General features: G+C 44.1%; 1 protein-coding gene across 1 annotated transcript; it reads left to right on the top strand.

Moving 5' to 3' along the window:
* The first annotated feature begins 18,067 nt into the window (after nt 1-18,067).
* Nucleotides 18,068-19,526, top strand: LOC136494380 (thaumatin-like protein 1b). Its single transcript, XM_066490551.1, has 2 exons — nt 18,068-18,312; nt 18,700-19,526. The coding sequence occupies exons 1-2, from the start codon at nt 18,198-18,200 to the stop codon at nt 19,419-19,421; spliced, it is 837 nt and encodes a 278-aa protein (XP_066346648.1). The 5' UTR covers nt 18,068-18,197; the 3' UTR covers nt 19,422-19,526.
* Nucleotides 19,527-19,586: the final 60 nt, after the last annotated feature.

Raw genomic sequence — 19,586 nt, 5'->3', positions numbered from 1 at the left:
AATATTGTAGGGAGAACCCAATATGAAGGTGAGGATAATTATCAGGACCATTGAGGCGTTGTATGGAGGTTATGTGATAACTTATGATAAAGCTTGGAGGGCTAAGCAGCGAGCGTGGAAGATGATATATGGGGACTGAAGGGTTATGAGGATGCTACGCTAGACGGAAAACAAAAATTTCAATCTCATAAACCAGGATCTACTACTAGTTATAGATCACAGGATTACCACTAGACGTGCAGGTGCAACAGAAGTGACTCGATGTAGTCAAACGCGTCATAGCAGTGCCATGCAGTTGTGAGGTCGTCCGTCCGTCCGTCCCCTTCGTGCGGTTCGTCCTTGTGCTCTAGATGCAGCACCTCCGAGGTATCCACACGTACAGGGAGGAAGCGTTGCGCCTTCGGACTACTAGGTCCGCGAGGAGCAGCAGGTGCAGGCATAGGATGGGCGGCGGTGGCTGCCAAAAGGCATGGATTGATTTGCCCTGTTGCCCCACCCCACATATTTATAGGCGTCCCTAATGAACTCCTGAGTTGGAGGCCCATTAGAAACCCTAAGCCTTGTCTAATTCGGATCCAATCCGAACTAGACTTCCAGCCCCTTAAGCGTGTGACCATATGGGTTCACGCACACATAAACATGGCTTGAGTACTCCTACTCGGCCATTAGTTGATAGCGGCCTCTAGCAAGGCATGTCAACTCCTATGCGTACGCAAAGATCATATCAGACGAACCACCATAAAACCACATACTTGTTATTCCCTTGCCTCACGATATTTGGTCCAACTCATAGGTTAACACTTAACCCAAGCACGGCCATGTATTTCTTGATCTAATCATTAGAGTGATCCAGTGATATCTCTCTCATATATAGAGAGGGGCAAATTCCATCTTGACTGTCTATGTCTCATAGCATGTTTCCCAACAAACCCAAAACCACCTTTATAACTACCCTGTTACGGAGTAGCGTTTGATAGTCCCTGAGTAGGTCATTTCACATCTTGAATACATACAACAATCTCAGGTCTAAGGACATAACGTACATGATGTGAATAGAGATAATAACGACATCTCACGTTGGGTCAGTCCAGCCCCATGTCATACATGTGCCAACATTATTAGTTTGACACCTTCATGTCTATGACTTGTGAAACATAGTCATCAACTAATAATGTGCTGATCCATTATTCATGTGTGTCCACACATGAACTCTGACCAGGGACAATATTAGAATAACCATTCAAGTAAAAGAGTTTCACAAACAATTCACATAATTGCTAATCGATATAGGTTGTCTTTAATGGAAATTCAATGAACTCATAATATATCATGGATACAAGGCAATATAATCATCTCTATGATTATCTCTAGGGCATACTCCTAACAATCTCCCACTTGCACTAGAGTTAATCTCAAAGATATCTAATACCCATAGCTCTTATGTGCGCCTCATGCTTAGGCTATGGAAGAGCCTTTGTCAAAGGATCTGCAACATTCAAATCTATGTGTATCTTGCACATCTTGATCTCATCTCATCTAACGAACTCTCGAATGAGGTGAAATTTCTATAGTATATGTTTGCTCTTTTGGTGATTCCTTGGCTCCTTAGCCTGCGCAAATGCCCCATTGTTGTCACAATGTAGATTCAATGGGTTGGATGCATTCAAAAACACACCAAGTTCAATGAGGAACCTCCTCATCCAAACACCTTCCTTCATAGCTCTAGAAGCTGCAATGTACTCGGCCTCTGTTGTAGAATTGGTCACCGTCTCCTGCTTGGAACTTTTCCAACTTACAGCACCACCATTTATTGTGAACACAAAACCTGATTGAGACTGTGAATCATCCGTGTCAGTTTGGAAACTAGCATCGGTGTAACCATTTACAATGAGCTCCTCCTCACCTCCATAGATTAGGAACACATCTTTAGTCCTTCTTAAGTACTTAAGAATGTTTTTAACAAGTGTCCAGTGACTCTCTCCTGGATCAGCTTGGTACCTGCTCGCAACACTTAGAGCATATGAGACATCTGGGTGAGTACATATCATGGCGTATATGATGGAACCAACTGCCGAGGCATATGGAACCTTACTCATGCGCTTCCGCTTATCAGCTATCGAAGGACACTGTTTATCGCTAAAGCGCATACCATGTGACATAGGCAAGAACCCTTTCTTGGACTGTTCCATGTTGAATCGTTTCAACACCTTGTCAATGTATGTATCTTGGCTTAATCCTATAAGCCTCTTCGATCTATCTCTATAGATCTTGATGCCCAAAATATATGCTGCTTCTTCTAAATCCTTCATAGAAAAATTATTATTCAATGAAGTCTTTACAGATTGCAACATAGGAATGTCATTCCCAATCAATAATATGTCATCCACATACAAGATCAGAAATACAACAGTGCTCCCACTTTCCTTCTTGTAAACACAAGGTTCTTCTTCATTCTGATGGAAGCCAAACCCTTTGACCACTTCATCAAAATGAATGTTCCAACTCCGAGATACTTGCTTTAACCCATAAATGGATTTCTGAAGCTTGCAATTTTTTCCAGCATTGTTTGGATCAACAAAACCTTCAGGTTGTATCATATACACGTCCTCATCCAAATTTCCATTTAGAAAGGCTGTTTTAACATCCATCTGCCATATCTCATAATCGAAATAAGCAGCTATTGCTAGAATGATCCGGATAGATTTAAGCATCGCTACCAGCGAGAAAGTCTCATCGTAGTCAATTCCTTGAACTTGTCGAAAATCCTTTGCAACAAGTCGAGCTTTATAGATGTGAATATTTCCATCCATATCCTTTTTCTTTTTATAGATCCATTTGCACTCTATGGGTCTAACCCCATTAGGCGGGTCAACCAAGTTTAAAACTTGATTGTTTCCCATGGAATCTATCTCGGATCTCATGGCACTTTGCCATTTCTCAGAATCTGGGTCCATCATTGCTTCTGCATAAGTCGCAGGTTCATCATCATCTAACAGTAACAAATCCCCATGCAACTCATGGATTCTTGCTGACCTTCGTGGTTGTGGCGATGTTTCTATTGCCATGGGTATCTCAACTTGTTCTGCTACATTAGCATCACTCGTAGAGTCCTTCTCAACTGGCTCATCGTGAACTTCTTCAAGATACACCTTCTATCCACTTTTCTCTCTTTTGAGAAACTCTTTCTCTAAGAAAACACCATTCTGAGCAACAAACACTTTGCCCTCTGATCAGTTGTAGAAGTAATACCCTAAAGTTTCCTTCGGATATCCCACGAAAAAGCATTTGTCTGATTTGGGTGTTAGTTTATCTGTCATAAGTCATTTGGCATAAACTTCACAGCCCCAAATTTTCAGAAAAGAGAAACTGGGACTCTTACCAGTCCACATCTCATGTGGTGTCTTAACTACTGACTTAGATGGTACCCTATTCAATGTGAAAGCGGCTGTTTCTAGAGCGTATCCCCAAAATGATAATGGTAGGTCTGACTGGCTCATCATAGACCGAACCATGTCCAACAAAGTTCGATTACGTCGCTCAGGCACACCATTTCTCTGAGGCGTTCCAGGTGGCGTAAGCTGTGGAACAATTCCGCAACTCTTTAGATGATTGCTAAACTCGTGGCTCAAATATTTGCCTCCACGATCAGATCTCAAAGCCTTAATTTTCTTACCATGTTGATTCTCTACTTCACTCTGAAACTCCTTGAACTTTTCAAATGTCTCAGACTTATGTTTCATTAAGTAGACATAGCCATATCTACTAAAGTCATCAGTGAAGGTTATGAAGTATTGGAATCCGCCTCTTGATGTCGTACTCATTGGTCCACACACATCAGTATGTATGAGTTCTAGCAAGTCTGCCGCCCTCTCAGGAAAACCTTTGAAAGGCGTCTTGGTCATCTTACCCAGCAGGCAAGCCTCACATGTCTCATATGATTCAAAATCAAACAAAGTTAAAAGCCCATCAGAATGGAGCCTCTTCATGCGATTCTCACTTATATGACCTAAACGACAATGCCACATATAGGTAGGACTTAACTCATTAAGCCGAGGCCTTTTAGCACTTATATTACAGACAGGAGCATCTTCAAGATTTAAAATAAATAACCCATTCACAATGGATGCAGAAGCCACAAACATATCATTTTTAGAGATCACACAACCATTGTCTTTACTCGCAAATGAATAACCATCCTTCATCAAACATGAAGGTGACATAATGTTTCGACTTAAACTAGGAACAAAATAACAATTATTCAACTCCATAATAAATCCTGACGGGAGGTGGAGTTGCATCGTCCCGACGTTCAACGCAGCAACTCTTGCATTATTGCCCACGTGGAAATAAACTTCTCTCTTTTCCACGCTTCTACTTCTTATCATTCCTTGCATCGTATTGCAAATATGAGCAACCGATCCGGTATCAAATACCCAAGAATTAATATAAGAATTAGCAAGGAAAATGTCTGTAACATAAACAACAAGTGTACAAGTTGCGGGAGTACCTTTACTGCCACGGTCCTTAATGGATTCTGGGTATAGCTTGCAGTTCCTTTTCCAGTGACCTTTCCCATGACAATGAAAGCACTCAGCATTAGCAGGTGGTCCAGCCTTGGGCGCAGGTGGGTTTGGCTTAGAGATCTCATCTTTAGCCTTGCCCTTTTTCTTCTTCCAAGAATTGCCCTTCTTCTTAAACTTAGGCTTGTTTTGGACCACCATCACATGGCTACTGCCAGCACCTTTCTTGATGTCATCCTCTGCTATTTTAAGCATGCCACATAACTCATTCAAGCCCTTCTTTGCCCCATGCATATGGTAGTTTGCGACAAAATTTCCATAGCTGGGCGGAAGAGACGCGAGAATAAAATCAATAGCTAATTCAGGGCCAATTGGGAAGTCCAGCTTCTCCAACCTCTAAGTATAACCAACCATTTTGATCACATGTGGCCCAACTGCTGCGCCCTCTGCTAGCTTGGTTTCAGTAAAAGTCTTTGAGACATTGAACCTTTTAGTCCTGGCTTGAGTCTGGAACATATCATTGAGCGCCATGATCATATCGAGCGCTACATGGTTATTGTCAAACTGCAACTATAGATCTAGTTCCATATAAGCAAGCATAAGGCAACTCACTTCAAGATCAGCATCACATGCTTTCTTGTAAGCGTTTTTCCCTGTAGCAGGTGCATTATCAACAGGCTCATCTGGTTATGGGGTGTCTAGAATTTCTTCCTTTTTCTCTGGTTGCGGATCCAATCCACATAGTTTGTTCCATTCAACTTATCTTTCTCAAGAATTGAACGCAAAGTAAATGGTTGATTGCTAGGTGCCATTTATCTACAACAAAAGTAATGCAAAATACTAAGACAATGTATCCAAGATAGAGTAAACAATATTAAAACTTTAATATAATCTACTCCCACTAAAATCAATATCCCTCTATTGAAACTTAGTGATTCAAGACCCACAACTAATAAGTCTACTAGTGAGCTTTAGCATCACCGCTAGAAGACATGGTAGATTGGTAAGCAACTCTTTGCTAATCATATCACATATGACTCTTGTTATTGGGTAGCATCTCTATGCTTTGGTGCCCAACTACTCATGCTCCAAGGTCCCTAACCGTTAGGATGACCTTGTTCAAGTAACCAACCCTTCTGCTGTAAGTATTCGATATGAACCTGTCTAGTCAAGGAAAACCAGTGGCACCCTAATTTCATAGACTCACCACCGATTGTACAAGACACCTGACAGTGTAAGGTTTGGGGAAGCATTTTAACTTAAACATTGCTGAGGGATCATTCTACTTCACCATCGCATGTAGACAAAAACATTATTGCACGTGAAAGTAGAATATAGTAAGAACGACATTAACACAGAGATATGACATGGTATAGCCCAATGTTCCTTTGGGGATCTCCATCTCCATCGAATTGTTCCTCATGATGATCTCCATCTCCATGATCCATGTATGCCATCCTTCAGTGATGAGTCCACCAAGACTAGCTATCACTAACGCAAGGCAGGGAAAGTAGATTACATAGTCGCGGGTAGGATCATCACAGTTTGGCACGCAGGCCATTACATCAATTTGACAATATCTTAGTGGCTCTAGCCATATTGTCATACTCACGACATGCAAGCCATGAATTAATTACATACATGCATCACATACACATAAGGGCTATACCAGTCACAAATTCCTGCAAAACAGAGTTAACTGATTCCGACGTCTAATCTTAAAACGCCGAAAACACCATCTTCCTGGCTTTTTTTGCAAATCTAATTTTAGCAAAACTGGCAAAGCGAGTGAGAATCGAATGTAAAATTTTTTTCTCTACAATTTTCATATAGAATTTGTCTCAATCCGAGGTCGTATGCAAAAGTTATGGCTGTTTTACCGAACAACACTTTTTCTTGCACCCCGGCGCCCGGCAGTAGATCCAATCTATCACCGTTGCACATCACATGTGCTCGGCACTTGACCTAGGTTTGATTCGATCAATCTAATTGATCGCCATCTTGCCATGACTGGATTTACATGTATCACTTAACTCGGATGGTGGAATTCCGACCGGTATGAGTAGATTGTTACAAGACCAACACGATAAAATCACGAACCATGATCAGAGACTCATCTACAATCACGCATATCTCCATACGCACTCATCTGAACCTATAACGACGTAGTAACGGCTTTGATACCACTGAAGGGTTATGAGGATGCTACGCTAGCTGGAAAACAAAAATTTTGACCTCATAAACCAGGATCTACTGCTAGTTATAGATCACAGGATTACCACTAGATGCGCAAGTGCAGTGGAAGCGACTCGATGTAGTCGAACGCGTTGTAGCAGTGCCGTGCAGTTGCGAGGTCATCCATCTGTCCGTCCCCTTCGTGCGGTTCATCCTTGTGCTCCAGATGCAGCACCTCCGAGGTATCCACACGTACAGGGAGGAAGCGTTGCGCCTCTGGACTGCTAGGTCCACGAGGAGCAGCAGGTGCAGGCGTAGGATGGGTGGCGGCGGCTGCCAAAAGGCGTGGATTGATTTGCTCCACCCCACATATTTATTGGCGTCCCTAATGAGCTCCCGAGTTGGAGGCCCATTAGAAACCCTAAGCCTTGTCTAATTTGGATCCAATCCGAACTAGGCTTCCAGCCCCTTAAGCGTGCGACCCTATGGGTTCACGCACACATAGACATGGCCCGAGTACTCCTACTCGGCCATTAGTTGATAGCGGCCTCTAGCAAGGCATGTCAACTCCTATGCGTACACAAAGATCATATCAGACGAACCACAAACCACATACTTGTTATTCCCTTGCCTCACGATATTTGGTCCAACTCATAGGTTAACACTTAACCCAAGCATGGCCATGCATTTCTTGATCTAATCATTAGAGTGATCTAGTGATATCTCTCTCATATATAGAGAGGGGCAAATTCCATCTTGACTGTCTATGTCTCATAGCATATTTCCTGACAAATCCGAAACCACCTTTATAACTACCCTGTTACGGAGTAGCGTTTGATAGTCTCTGAGTAGGTCGTTTCACATCTTGAATACATACAACAATCTCAGGTCTAAGGACATAACGTACATGATGTGAATAGAGATAATAATGACATCTCACGTTGGGTCAGTCCAGCCCCATGTCATACATGTGCCCACATTATTAGTTTGACATCTCCATGTCTATGACTTGTGAAACATAGTCATCAACTAATAATGTGCTGATCCATTATTCATGTGTGTCCACACATGAACTCTGACCAAGGATAACATTAGAATAACCATTCAAGTAAAAGAGTTTCACAAACAATTCACATAATTGCTAATCGATGCAGGTTGTCTTTAATGGAAATTCAATGAACTCATAATATATCATGGATACAAGGCAATATAATCATCTCTATGATTATCTCTAGGGCATACTCCTAACAGGGACTGGGAGAATGGGTACAAGCAGCTGCTAGTACTTTTCAATGCAATCAATGCGGTGAATCCAGGCATGCATTATGAGTACATACCAAAACCAAATGCATGGAAGGATGGAAGGCAGGTATTCTTCCGTGCTTTTTGGTGCTTCCCTCAGTGTGTCGAGGCCTTTAGGCACTGTCGTCCCATCTTCTCCATTAATGGTATATTCCTGATTGGCAAATATCAGGGCACACTTCTTATAGCCATATCCTATGACGCGAACAACAAGTTAGTTCCTTTGGCATGTGCTTTGGTTGAGAAGGAGAACAATGACAATTGGGGATGGTTCTTGAGGCTAGTCCGGATACACGTGGTTGGGCCTAGTAGGGAGGTTGACATCATATCTGATAGGCACTAGGGCATACTTAATGCCGTACGAGAGCAGATAGAGGGGTATGCACCTTTGCACCATCGTTGGTGTACTCGGCACCTTGCCGAGAATCTACTCCGGAAGGATGGTGTGAAGGGTAACTTTGATCTGTTCCAGGAGGCTTCTCAATAGCTTGAGGACAAGTACTTTTAGAAAAAGTTGGAGCAGGTCAGAACTGCATCAAATGCAGAAGGTAGACAATGTCTCACTGGTTTGATGAGGGATTTAGAGAAATAGACGAGAGCTCACGACACCGGTGGATGGAGGTATGAGTTTTAGTACAGCAATATGGTGGAGTCATTCAATAAGTTGCTATTGGGGATACGTGATATGCCTGTGAATGTAATCGTTCAATTCATCTTCTATAAGCTTGTGGCCTGGTTCAATGATAGACACACCCATGCATTGAAGTTACGGAGTGATGGAGAGATATGGGCTCTGAAACCGAAGGCACACCTAGAGAAGGCAAATGAAAGGGCTATCACACATGAGGTTACATGCTTTGATCATGCCATAGGGACTAATCAGGTCAAGCATAGGGGTGGTACACCATTTGACGGTGAGGTCCAAGAGTCGAGGATGCATGTGGTTGTCCTCCAAGATTTCAAATGCACTTGTGGTAAACCAAGGTAGTACCACTTTGTTTGTTCCCATTTGGTGGCAGCAACTAGTCATCACAACTATAATATAGAGAGCAGGATACCTCATGAGTTCAGTGTCGACATGCTTGTGCACACATGGAGCCCCCACTTTGTGCCTTTCTGGGACCTTAGAGAGTAGCCTCCATATGATGGGCCGAAGTACATTGTGGATCTAGCTTACCGTTGGAATAAGTGTGGATCAAGGAAGAGGACGAGGCACAAGATGGTTATGGATCAGATACCCGAAAGAATAAGGCATGGGAGAGGAACCCCATTTGTTACTGACCCTGAGCAATATGAGTGCGGCAAGTGTGGTAGACTTGGCCACAATTCATGAAGTTGTCATTGGCAGATTAGTGAGGTGCGATTATTGGTTGATTATATTACTTGATATTTGTCGTATTCATTTAATTAATTATGCATGTAATTATATCAATTACTTGTACATTTCTAAGTTCATGTTTCATTGCATATTGAATTTCTAATTCATTGAATTTTTTTGTAGGATTGCACAATTCCACCTACTCGACCCGACGTACGAGGAGACCCACCGAGGACGTCTCATAGCGTAGGGGCAGGTAATAATCTATATGTTTTGTTTAAATTTTGGTGAGCGTACATGTGTTTGTGAAGTAATAGGAGACTATGTTTTATTCCATGCAGGACCTTCCTCTCCTTCATCCTAGAACCTATAGTGGGTTCTTTTACATGCGGTACGATGATAGGTACACTCCTTTCCTGCAAAGAGCTGGCCTGGATGTCATCTCTTTTCAGGTTCGTCGTGGGCTGCCCAAGTTCAACTCAGCAGCCATAACTACATTGGTTGACAGGTATTATATTCAATCATTGCCTCCATTCATGGCCATTTGTTCATGTGCTTGCCTTTTTGATATGTAATCTTGATTTGTCTAAAATATAGGTGGCGGTCGGAGACTCACAGCTTCCACCTACCTTTCGGGGAGATGATAGTCACGCTTTAGGACTGTCAGAAGATGCTAGGCCTAAGGATTCACAACAACCCAGTCACCAGGCAGTGCAGGTCAGAAGGCTAGAGAGCATGAATGGAGGCCTTCCTTGGGCGTGAGCTTGGCGAGCAAGGGGCTCGCACTTCTAGAGTTCTCATCTTCTGGCTCTGGCAAGAGTTCGCACAGTGCCCCGAGGAGGCAGATGAGGAGACAGTTGGGTACTATAGTAGGGCATGGATCCTACACATGTTTGCCTATGTTCTCTTCCCCGATGCCATGGGTGACACTGCATCCTAGATGTGGGTCTATTGCCTTAGTGACTAGGACCAAGTGCGTCACTACAGCTGGGGCTCTACAGTCTTGGGTTTTCCATACCAGCAACTATGCAAGGGGTGTCGTCGGACTTCGTCCAACGCATCACTTGGTGGATGCATGTACCTGTTATAGCTGTGGATGTGGGCTCATCTTCTAGTTGGCCGTCTAGAGGTTCTGGCTTGTCGTGAGTGGTTCTAAGGTCAGCCTCCAAGTCGGCAGCCAACATGGGCGTACCTTTAGGACCAGGTCAGGGTTCCATACGTGAGGTTAGAGCGGGCATAAATTGAGTTCACGAATGAGCTAGACACGCTGCCAGCGTCTAGTGTAAGTAAATTTTATTTCCCATGCTAGTTTGAAATGGATTAGTATACCATCTAACATCTTGTTTGGACATATTGTAGGTGGAGTGGGAGCCGTACGATGGAGAGGGGGCACTTCCTTTTCAGTTGAGCAACGTTTGTGGGTTCGACGATGACTTCTATAGGATGAGGTGCCCTCTAATCTACTTCTATGCTATTGAGTTCCACCTGCTAGATAGAGTTGCACGCTAATTTGGAGTGAGACAGCTTTGGCCTATGGCTCCGTTCTCGACTGGCGTTGACTTACACAAGTAAGCGTTTTGCTATTTCAAATGTCTTGTGATGGTCCATTTCTATTAATATGGTGACATATACATGGATTCAAGTAATGATGACATACGTGTAGGTTGGATCATCAGAAGAACAGAAAGATTTTTGACTGGGAGATACATTGAGCAATGGGAGGAGATGCACGACAACGTGGATGAGAACAACGAGTCGCACACGAACCGTGAGTTCAGGTGATACCAAGCTTGGTACCAGCGTGCGACACATTGCAGGCTAAGGGTACAGTGGACAGAAGATGACTATGCCAACATCGAGTCCTCCAACAATGAAGACACGACGTACGACTAATCTACTTGTGCAGGAAGGCAGGTGGAGGCAGTACCGATCTTGGACAGAGTGGTAAGTCAATTGCCTTATTTTTCTATGTTAAGTTGCATACCAATACATTAGATGTTCTTGGACCGACATTAGGAGTTATCTATTTTAGTTAGTGCCACCTTCGAGCCGTATCACCCTTATAATACGTTAGATTCTTGTACAAAAGAAAACAAAACTTATTGATATATGTTCAGAAGTATTATTACTAAGAACTTTGTTGCAGGTAATACACTCAAATGCTCCATTGAAGAGATTGAGCACATTCGACCGAGAGTTAGGGACGACTACATGCTTAGCTTCCTAGATATAAGATTCAAAATATTCTTTCAAACATATTATTAATACGTTAGATTCTTTCAGTTAACATAATTTTGTACAACAGAGGCTGTCACGTCGGCTACGTCGTGCGACTGCTCGTTGTGGTTGTAGGACAGACACGATGCAAGACGTGTATATTCCTTCCGTAGGCAGAGGAGGCTTGGGTTCCTCTAGCCAAGCAGCTACAGGGGACAGGGACGAGGATGAGGACGATGACGACGACGTGGACCTGAGGCATGAGGAGCTTGGCCCCTCTCAGCTCCATGACGCTCCCTCGACTCAGCCAACACCACCTCCAGGCACTAGGCGGAGCCATCCGCATGACCCATACACTCTAGGTATGAGCGCTCTCGGTCACAAGGGTAAGGGCAAGAGTAGGAGACAGTGAGGGTTGTGGTAGATGTTAGTATGCACTATTATGAATTTTGTTTTTACTTTCCTATAACTATTTCGGATTGTATGGACATTGTGGACTATTTGTACTGTGCAGGACATGTTATGTTGGTTGTGATGTTCGTTGTGATTGCATTTTGCTCCTTGGATGATTAAATATTTGGAATATATAATGATGTCTCTGTTTGTAACTGTAGATGCTCCTGAAACAAGGGAAACTCTTGCGAATTTTTTCCGTGAATCATTAATCATACTACACTCCTAAAAAGGCACAAATGCATTTTCAATATATCCATAATATTAAGCGGAATATTAAGACCATAAATAATGAAAACAACCACATAATGAAAAGTCCAATACTATGCCACATTAAACAATATAATAATACTAGAAGTACATGCCGACAGTAGACATAGGGGGCAAATGCACTTTCAAATCCTCAGTCTAAAACATACTGAGTAAGCAACTCATCATCCGAGTACCAGTCCTCTACCACAACCCTATTGTTGTGGCTAGGCTCACCTGCATTGCTCTGACCTGCCTATCGCCTATAGTAAGCGGCCTCCACTTCATCTGTGGCTGCTGCGGCCTGAGTGAAGAATGCGTCGTCATCCTCCTCCGTCTGTAAGCCCGCCTCTGCTAGAGCGATGAGCTCGCTCAGTCTGCCAATATCATCCTCAGCCTCCTGCAACTACAAGCCTGCCTCTGCTAGAGCAATGAGCTCACTTAGTCTGCCAGTGTCGTCCTCATCCTCGTCCTCCTCATCAGACAACAAAATCGATGATTGAACGGTGCGACCAGTTCACGATCTATGCTCATCTAACTTCTTCTCCTCATACCTTGTATGAGCCACCTCTATGGCATGTTCCTCGCTGCAACCAAACCCTTCATATATAAAATGCAATCAGTTAGCAACGCGATTATATTACATTTAAAATCAGGAAACAAAAAAAAAGACTTTCAAGCACTCACTGGCACATAATGCAACAACATGCTCGTTCAAGACCTACATCTGTACTCTTGTCTCCTCCCTTGCCTCCTTCCTTGCCCTCTCCTCCTCTAACATCATCCACTTCTCCAATCCCCATTTGTTAAGCCCAACATCAATCAGGTTACAAATACCGCGCTGTCTAGCAAACTCACGCATCTTTTCTTTGTGATGTTTAACGAATAGGTTGACATAGTCAAGTCCATATCCCCTCTTCCATGCAATTACTTGCCTCCCCTTCAGTTCATCCAAGAACTTAGCTTGACCATCATAACATTTCCACCTGCATTTTCTAGTGCTCTGTTCAAAAGAAATATTATATCATATATGTCTTAGCAAAAGAAACAAAATACGATTTCATGTTTACCACAAAAATAACCAATCTCATTATACTCAACCATATGGCTGCAATAATGGCCTATTCCAAGCTCCAAAGGGACTAGGCCATAGTTAGATTTAACACCATATTCGCACATGATAGGAGGTGCTTTGTAAATTACCCTTTCTTTCTTCTTTTCCTTAACCTTTCACGGTTCTTTTGATCATTGGTTCTTAGGATCATACAACCACTTCTTGAAATGACACTTCGCCATTGCAAACACCTAAATAAGGTGACATTAGTACTTGAACACATATAGCTTAAGATTTCAACACATACACTTTGCACTTACTTCATGCTTGTTTGGACACATAAACTCCAACGTATTCTTAGGGTTTATCACAGCTCGATCTCCGTAATCGCACAGAGGAGGTTCCTCGAGTCATCTAACTGCGGCTAGGTGCTTCTCCTTAGCCATCATTGGCGGAGTGATAGGGGGGTGGAACCCACCGCTTGAAGTGCTCACGTGGATGTCTCCCTCTAAACCAATCGTCGAAAATGAGGTATCTAGGATCAAACTTGTCTGCACCGTCGATCTACTAAAAGAAAAAACATCTCTCATGGTCCTACACAACGAGATTCCAATAAAATATTAGTAGCATACTTACACAAATAAAGAAAAATGATAGTGGAAACAATTTCTTACATTAAAACGACTGCATGTGTAGAAGCACCGCGCCGCTGTGTCCGGATGTTTTGATTGAAAAACATGAGCTGGGAAACCACAGTCACAGTTAGGGATAGGGAGGTCAGGAGGGACGGGGGCATCTTTGCTAGACGCGTCGGGGTATAATTCTCGAGGATGACCCCGTTTTCGCCAAAACTCCACCCAAAACATTTCTTGCATCTAACAAAACGGATGTAATTTAACAAACATAAATCAAAACATCACAAATAAATATCAATGAGAACCATAACTACAATACAACTAATTTCGTTCTAAGAACCAAAAGCAATTAACATTAAACCCTAAACCTAGGGTTTGTCGTTTGATGCACAATAATGAACCCATAACATAACTACATGCGCCTAGGTTTGCTAGCTTTTCTATGCCTTTGCATCATCCTACGGTTGTATAATACAAATATTGAGGGATAGAATGAAACCCTAAGTAAAGACGATTCTTAGGTTGAAAATCCGACTAATATATATCGAATCGATGCGAAAAAACTAGAAGAGAGCGAGGATACCTTGCTCTCGAAGATCTATGGATCAAATCAAAGTTTTCAAGGTCCAATATGTCGATTCGTGAGGTAGGGTGAAGTGGGGAGAGAAAAAACCCGAGAGAGAGGAGAAAGAAGAGGAAGAAGGCTCGAGCAGGAAGGTTGGGCCGAGGTTAAAACACAAGCTCGGCGCCATTCACCCTGGCGCCAAGCTCGACACCAAGATCTACGGCACCGAGCTTGGCGTCAGGGTCACCTCCACGTGGGTCTCGAGCCCAAGAGCTCGGCGCTAGGGACGCTAGCGCCGAGCTAATGGTCCAAATTCTAAAATCTTTCCTTCAGGAACGTATTTATGAAAAACTTTCAAAAAAAGGCTAAAAAAAAAATTGGCCTGTTCATCGTGACGCGCCACCGCTCTCTATCCCCACGGCGGCTGCTGGCCTATGGAGGCTAGGCACAAACTGGAGGAAGGAGAGGTAGGGGACGACGGGTGGACCCCGCATGTCATTGACACGGAGAGAGGGGTGTAGCAGGGTATGTCGGCATACGAAAATACTGACATCTGCACATGGGCCTAACGGATCTAAAGCGTACAAAGTGACGTATCTCAGGTGTACATAATTTTTTTTTTGAGGAAACTAGGAGGAAAAAACCTCTACTGAACTCATTTTTATAAAGGGTATAAGTCTGTACAGGAAATCCCCTACTGAACTCATTTTTATAAAGGGTATAATTCTGTACAAAAGTAGAAAACAAGCTATACAAATCTGTGAAAGTTGTGAAGCCGTGTCCGGACGCTAGCCCCCGTTCTGACGCTATCCCAGTTCGGACGCCAGCGCGTGCGTGCCTGCCTGCTCCGCGTATACATGCTAGTGCTGCATGCCTCGCCCATTGCACCCGCCCGCATGCGTCTGATACTGCTGCGCGCCTATAATGCTGCTGTTGCATGCCCCGCCGGGCTCCCGAGGCGGCTGGCTGGACTGCCATTAATTCCATGCAAGACTTGCGAGATGGAGATGCCATCGTTCTTCCATGCATGTCATCAGTCATGACCTAAGCATACCGAGCACGTCTATCTGCACGCCCGCATGCGCAAGATGCTGCTGCGTGCCTACGCATGTGCTACTGGGCTGCACATGCCCGTATGCGCCTGCTGCTGCTTTCGCATGCTGCCTGCTAAAGAAAACACCGGCAACACGAAGCACTTTCTTTATGAGGTGAAATATTTAGAACATATGTTTACAACAAATATATATAACCACTGCAACATATATAATATTTAGATAAAATACTTGCAATATATTTTTGAAACAGCCGAAAAATATTTAGAACATACACTTGCAACCTACGTGTATAGCCACTGCAGCATATGCAACATACAATTGAAATAGCTGAAACATTGGAAACATATAATTGCAACATATGTGTATAGCCATTGCAACATATGCAACACCAGATCTACTTTTGCAACATCCAGATGAAACATATGCAACATACATCTGAAACGTATGAAACATATGGTTGTAAACATGTGCTCCTCTACTTGCTTTCACCCAATGGAGCTCGTTGACGTGGTGCGGGGGAGCACGGCACGAGGCACGGGCAGCATGCGACACGAGGTTTGAACGGGGGCGTAAGCGCGAGGCGGGTCCGGCTTGACAGGGGCGCACAACGCGAGGTGGGTCCGGCTTGACAGGGGCGCACAACGCGAGGCGGGTCCAACGCAAGGCGTGAGAAGCAAGGGCGCGCGACATGAGCTGGGTCCGGCATGAGGCGCAAGAAGCAAGGGCGCGACACGAGGCGGGTCCGTCCCGTCCGAAAGGACGGACGCTGCCGTGGCATGGTTTCGATTAATCCCTTGGATTTTTGGAGCTTGTGAGACATGATTCATGCATTTGTTTTCAACATTTAGGGTCTCTTTGGCACGGCTTATGCCGGCTTCGGCTTCATCTATTTTGCGCAAATCGAGGCACTGTAGCGTGAAGTCGTTTTGTAAGCCGGGGTTAAAATGAATTAGAAGCCGGGAAAAGCCAGTTTTTCTGGCTTCACCGGCTTTGGCTTCACCGGTGAAGCCGTTTTGAATGAGCCGTGCCAAAGGGGGCTTTAGCCAATCTTTTTTATTTGCGCCCTCCGAAAATAATCCCCTTTATCAGTTGAGACTTTTCCCCGTGTGCCATTATAAAAGATCGTAATCCCCTATGTGCCCCTAAAAAAATTCAGTGGTCTTCAGCGCCATTACTCTAACTTTTTCGTGTCCTCCATGCCACTTCCGTCAGTTTGGGCTCTAACGCCATCAAACTGCAAGTGTGAAAAGACAAAAATGCCCTTAAGTTCAAATATGTTATTATTATTTTTGAACATCTTAACGACTTCAAATGAAAAAACTCAAAACTAGAAAGTTGTAGATCTCGTCGAGATCTATAATTTTTATATAATTTTTTTTTTCATTTAATTCCGCAAAAAAAAAAATAATATGATTTTTCTAAGATATATTAATCATATTAAATCATATTTTTTTGCGGAATTAAATGAAAATAATTTTTATATGAAAATTATAGATCTCGATGAGATCTACAACTTTCTAGTTTTGAGTTTTTTCATTTGAAGTCGTTAAGATGCTAAAAAAAATTAATAACATATTTGAACTTAAGGGCATTTTCGTCTTTTCACACCTGCAGTTTGACGGTGTTAGAGTCCAAACTGACGAAAGTGGCATGGAGGACACGAAAAAGTTAGAATAGTGGCGCTAAAGACCACTGAATTTTTTCAAAAACACACAATAATTACGATCTTTTATAATGATACACGTGAAAAAGTTTCCTATCAGTTCACCAGTCAATTGACTTACGCAGAGACAAGATTCAGGCACGGACAGTACAGTTTCTCTCCAGTTCAGGAGAGAGCACTACCAAACCTGCACCAAATCGGAAAAGGGAGCCAGATCTACACCAATTTAATACTGTAATCGGTGGACTGAAGTGATGACGATCCGTGCATTAAGACATCGATTCGATTCGTACGTACGTGACGCCAATTACCACACATCCCCATCATCGCCCGGCCCTTTTCTGCTGCTGCAACAGGTGAGGCCAACAGCTAAGCTAGACCAGCAGCAATCAGCTGCTGCGTGATGCAGCTAGCAAGAATATTTAGACACGTATATAGAGTATTAAATATAGACGGTTATGAAATTAATTATATAGTTTACGACTAATTTGTGAGGTGAATTTTTAAATCAACGTGGTGCTACAGTAAACATGTGCTAATGTTGGATTAATTAGTCTTAAAAAATTTATCTTGTGAAGTACTAACAAATTATGTAATTTATTTTTTTTATTAGTATCCAAATATCCTATACAACATCCTCCTAACATGCCTCCTCAATTTTAGTCACGGCATCTGAACACCACCCGATACGATGCTAGATAGATAGCTCACGCCAAGCGTGAGGGGCCGACATAAATTCGCCGAAAAGGTGGAAACTTTTTCTTCATCTGTTGCCTGCCTGCCTGCCTTTTTCTCTTCTCCACGCATCTTCTATCCGGCCCACGGCCTATCTATCTATATATCTACGACAAAGCTACAACCAACCACCGTACCTGCTGGGGCTAGCTAGCTTCTTGATTTTGCTTGCTATATATACACGTACAAGACAGATCGAGATCGCCCCGGTCATTATCTGATTCTGAGATCGAGATCGCGACTCGCTGCCACTGCCATGGCGGTAGCTCACCTTCTTCTCCAACTCTCGGCCGGAGGCAATGGAGTTAGCAGGAAAAGCAGGATGGTCATTCCGGCCATTCTCCTGATTCTTCAGCTTCTTCTCTTATCAGGTGTGGTGGGATTCTTTATTTTTCCCACATGTTTTTTGCTCTTTCTTTGTGTTCTTTGGTGCTTTTTTTTTCATAGGTTGATCCAGCATTCTTGCGGAGAAATTAACCAGATTTCATCATTGGTTCTGGACTTCTGGTCTGTGCGTGAAATTGGATTCACATCAAGTTTTTGTTTCCTATAATCGATCTTGACTGAGTCTTCTTCAACCTTTTTTTTATCTTTATTAATTATTAAGTACGTTTAATTCCTGCATGATTTGATTTTTTTCATTATTATAGGAATCCTTCCATGATTTCTCTCTGCATGCATGCATGTAAATATAATATATACAGCTAATTAGTATTACATTACATTATTAAATTAGTCTGCGAATTGAATGTGTGCAGCGCTAGGCGTGAATGGAGCGGCATCGTTCAGCTTCACCAACGCGTGCCAGCACCCAGTGTGGGTGGGCGCGCTCCACGGCGCCAGCTCGCCGCCGCTGGCAAGCTCGGGCTTCTACCTGGCGCCGTCTGCCACGTCCCGCCTGGACGCGCCGTCGTCGGGGGCATGGTCGGGCACGTTCTGGGCGCGCACGGGCTGCGGCGTCGACTCCACCACCGGCCGCTTCTCCTGCGCCACGGCGGACTGCGGCACGGGCGACGTCGCGTGCCAGGGCCGCGGGCCGGCGCCGCCGGTCTCGCTCGTCGAGGTCACGCTCGCCGCGCCGGGCAGCGGCGGGGCGGACTTCTACGACGTCAGCCTCGTCGACGGCTTCAACGTGCCGGTGCGCGTGGCGCCCTCGGGCGGCGGCGGCAGTGGGGACTGCCGCCCCGCGGCGTGCGCGGGAGACGTCAACGCCATGTGCCCCGCGGACCTCCGCGTCGTCGCCTCGTCCGGCGGCGGCAGCGTCGTGGCGTGCAAGAGCGCGTGCGGCGCCTACGGCAGCGCGCGCTACTGCTGCACCGGACAGTACGGCACGCCGGCGACGTGCGGGCCCACCAACTACTCGCAGGTGTTCAAGAGCGTCTGCCCGTCGGCCTACAGCTACGCCTACGACGACGCCAGCAGCACCTTCACCTGTTCCCGCGCTTCCACCTATGACATCACCTTCTGCCCTGGGAGCTGATTAATGCCGTGATATGATTAGCGATAGCGTAAAAATCGATCACGGGCAGAGGATTATAATTCTTATATTTATTTGCTTAATAAAGAGCGCACAAATTTATAGAGAGAGATCAAGTAGAAGCATGATGATGCAGAAAATTAATTTTTTCCATACATATGCTAATCA

The sequence above is a fragment of the Miscanthus floridulus genome, chromosome 11 (assembly GCF_019320115.1).
Source record: "Miscanthus floridulus cultivar M001 chromosome 11, ASM1932011v1, whole genome shotgun sequence".
Classification (NCBI taxonomy): Eukaryota; Viridiplantae; Streptophyta; class Magnoliopsida; order Poales; family Poaceae; genus Miscanthus; species Miscanthus floridulus.
The sequence above is the reverse complement of the archived record's forward strand: the minus strand, read 5'-3'. Positions and strand labels throughout refer to the sequence as shown.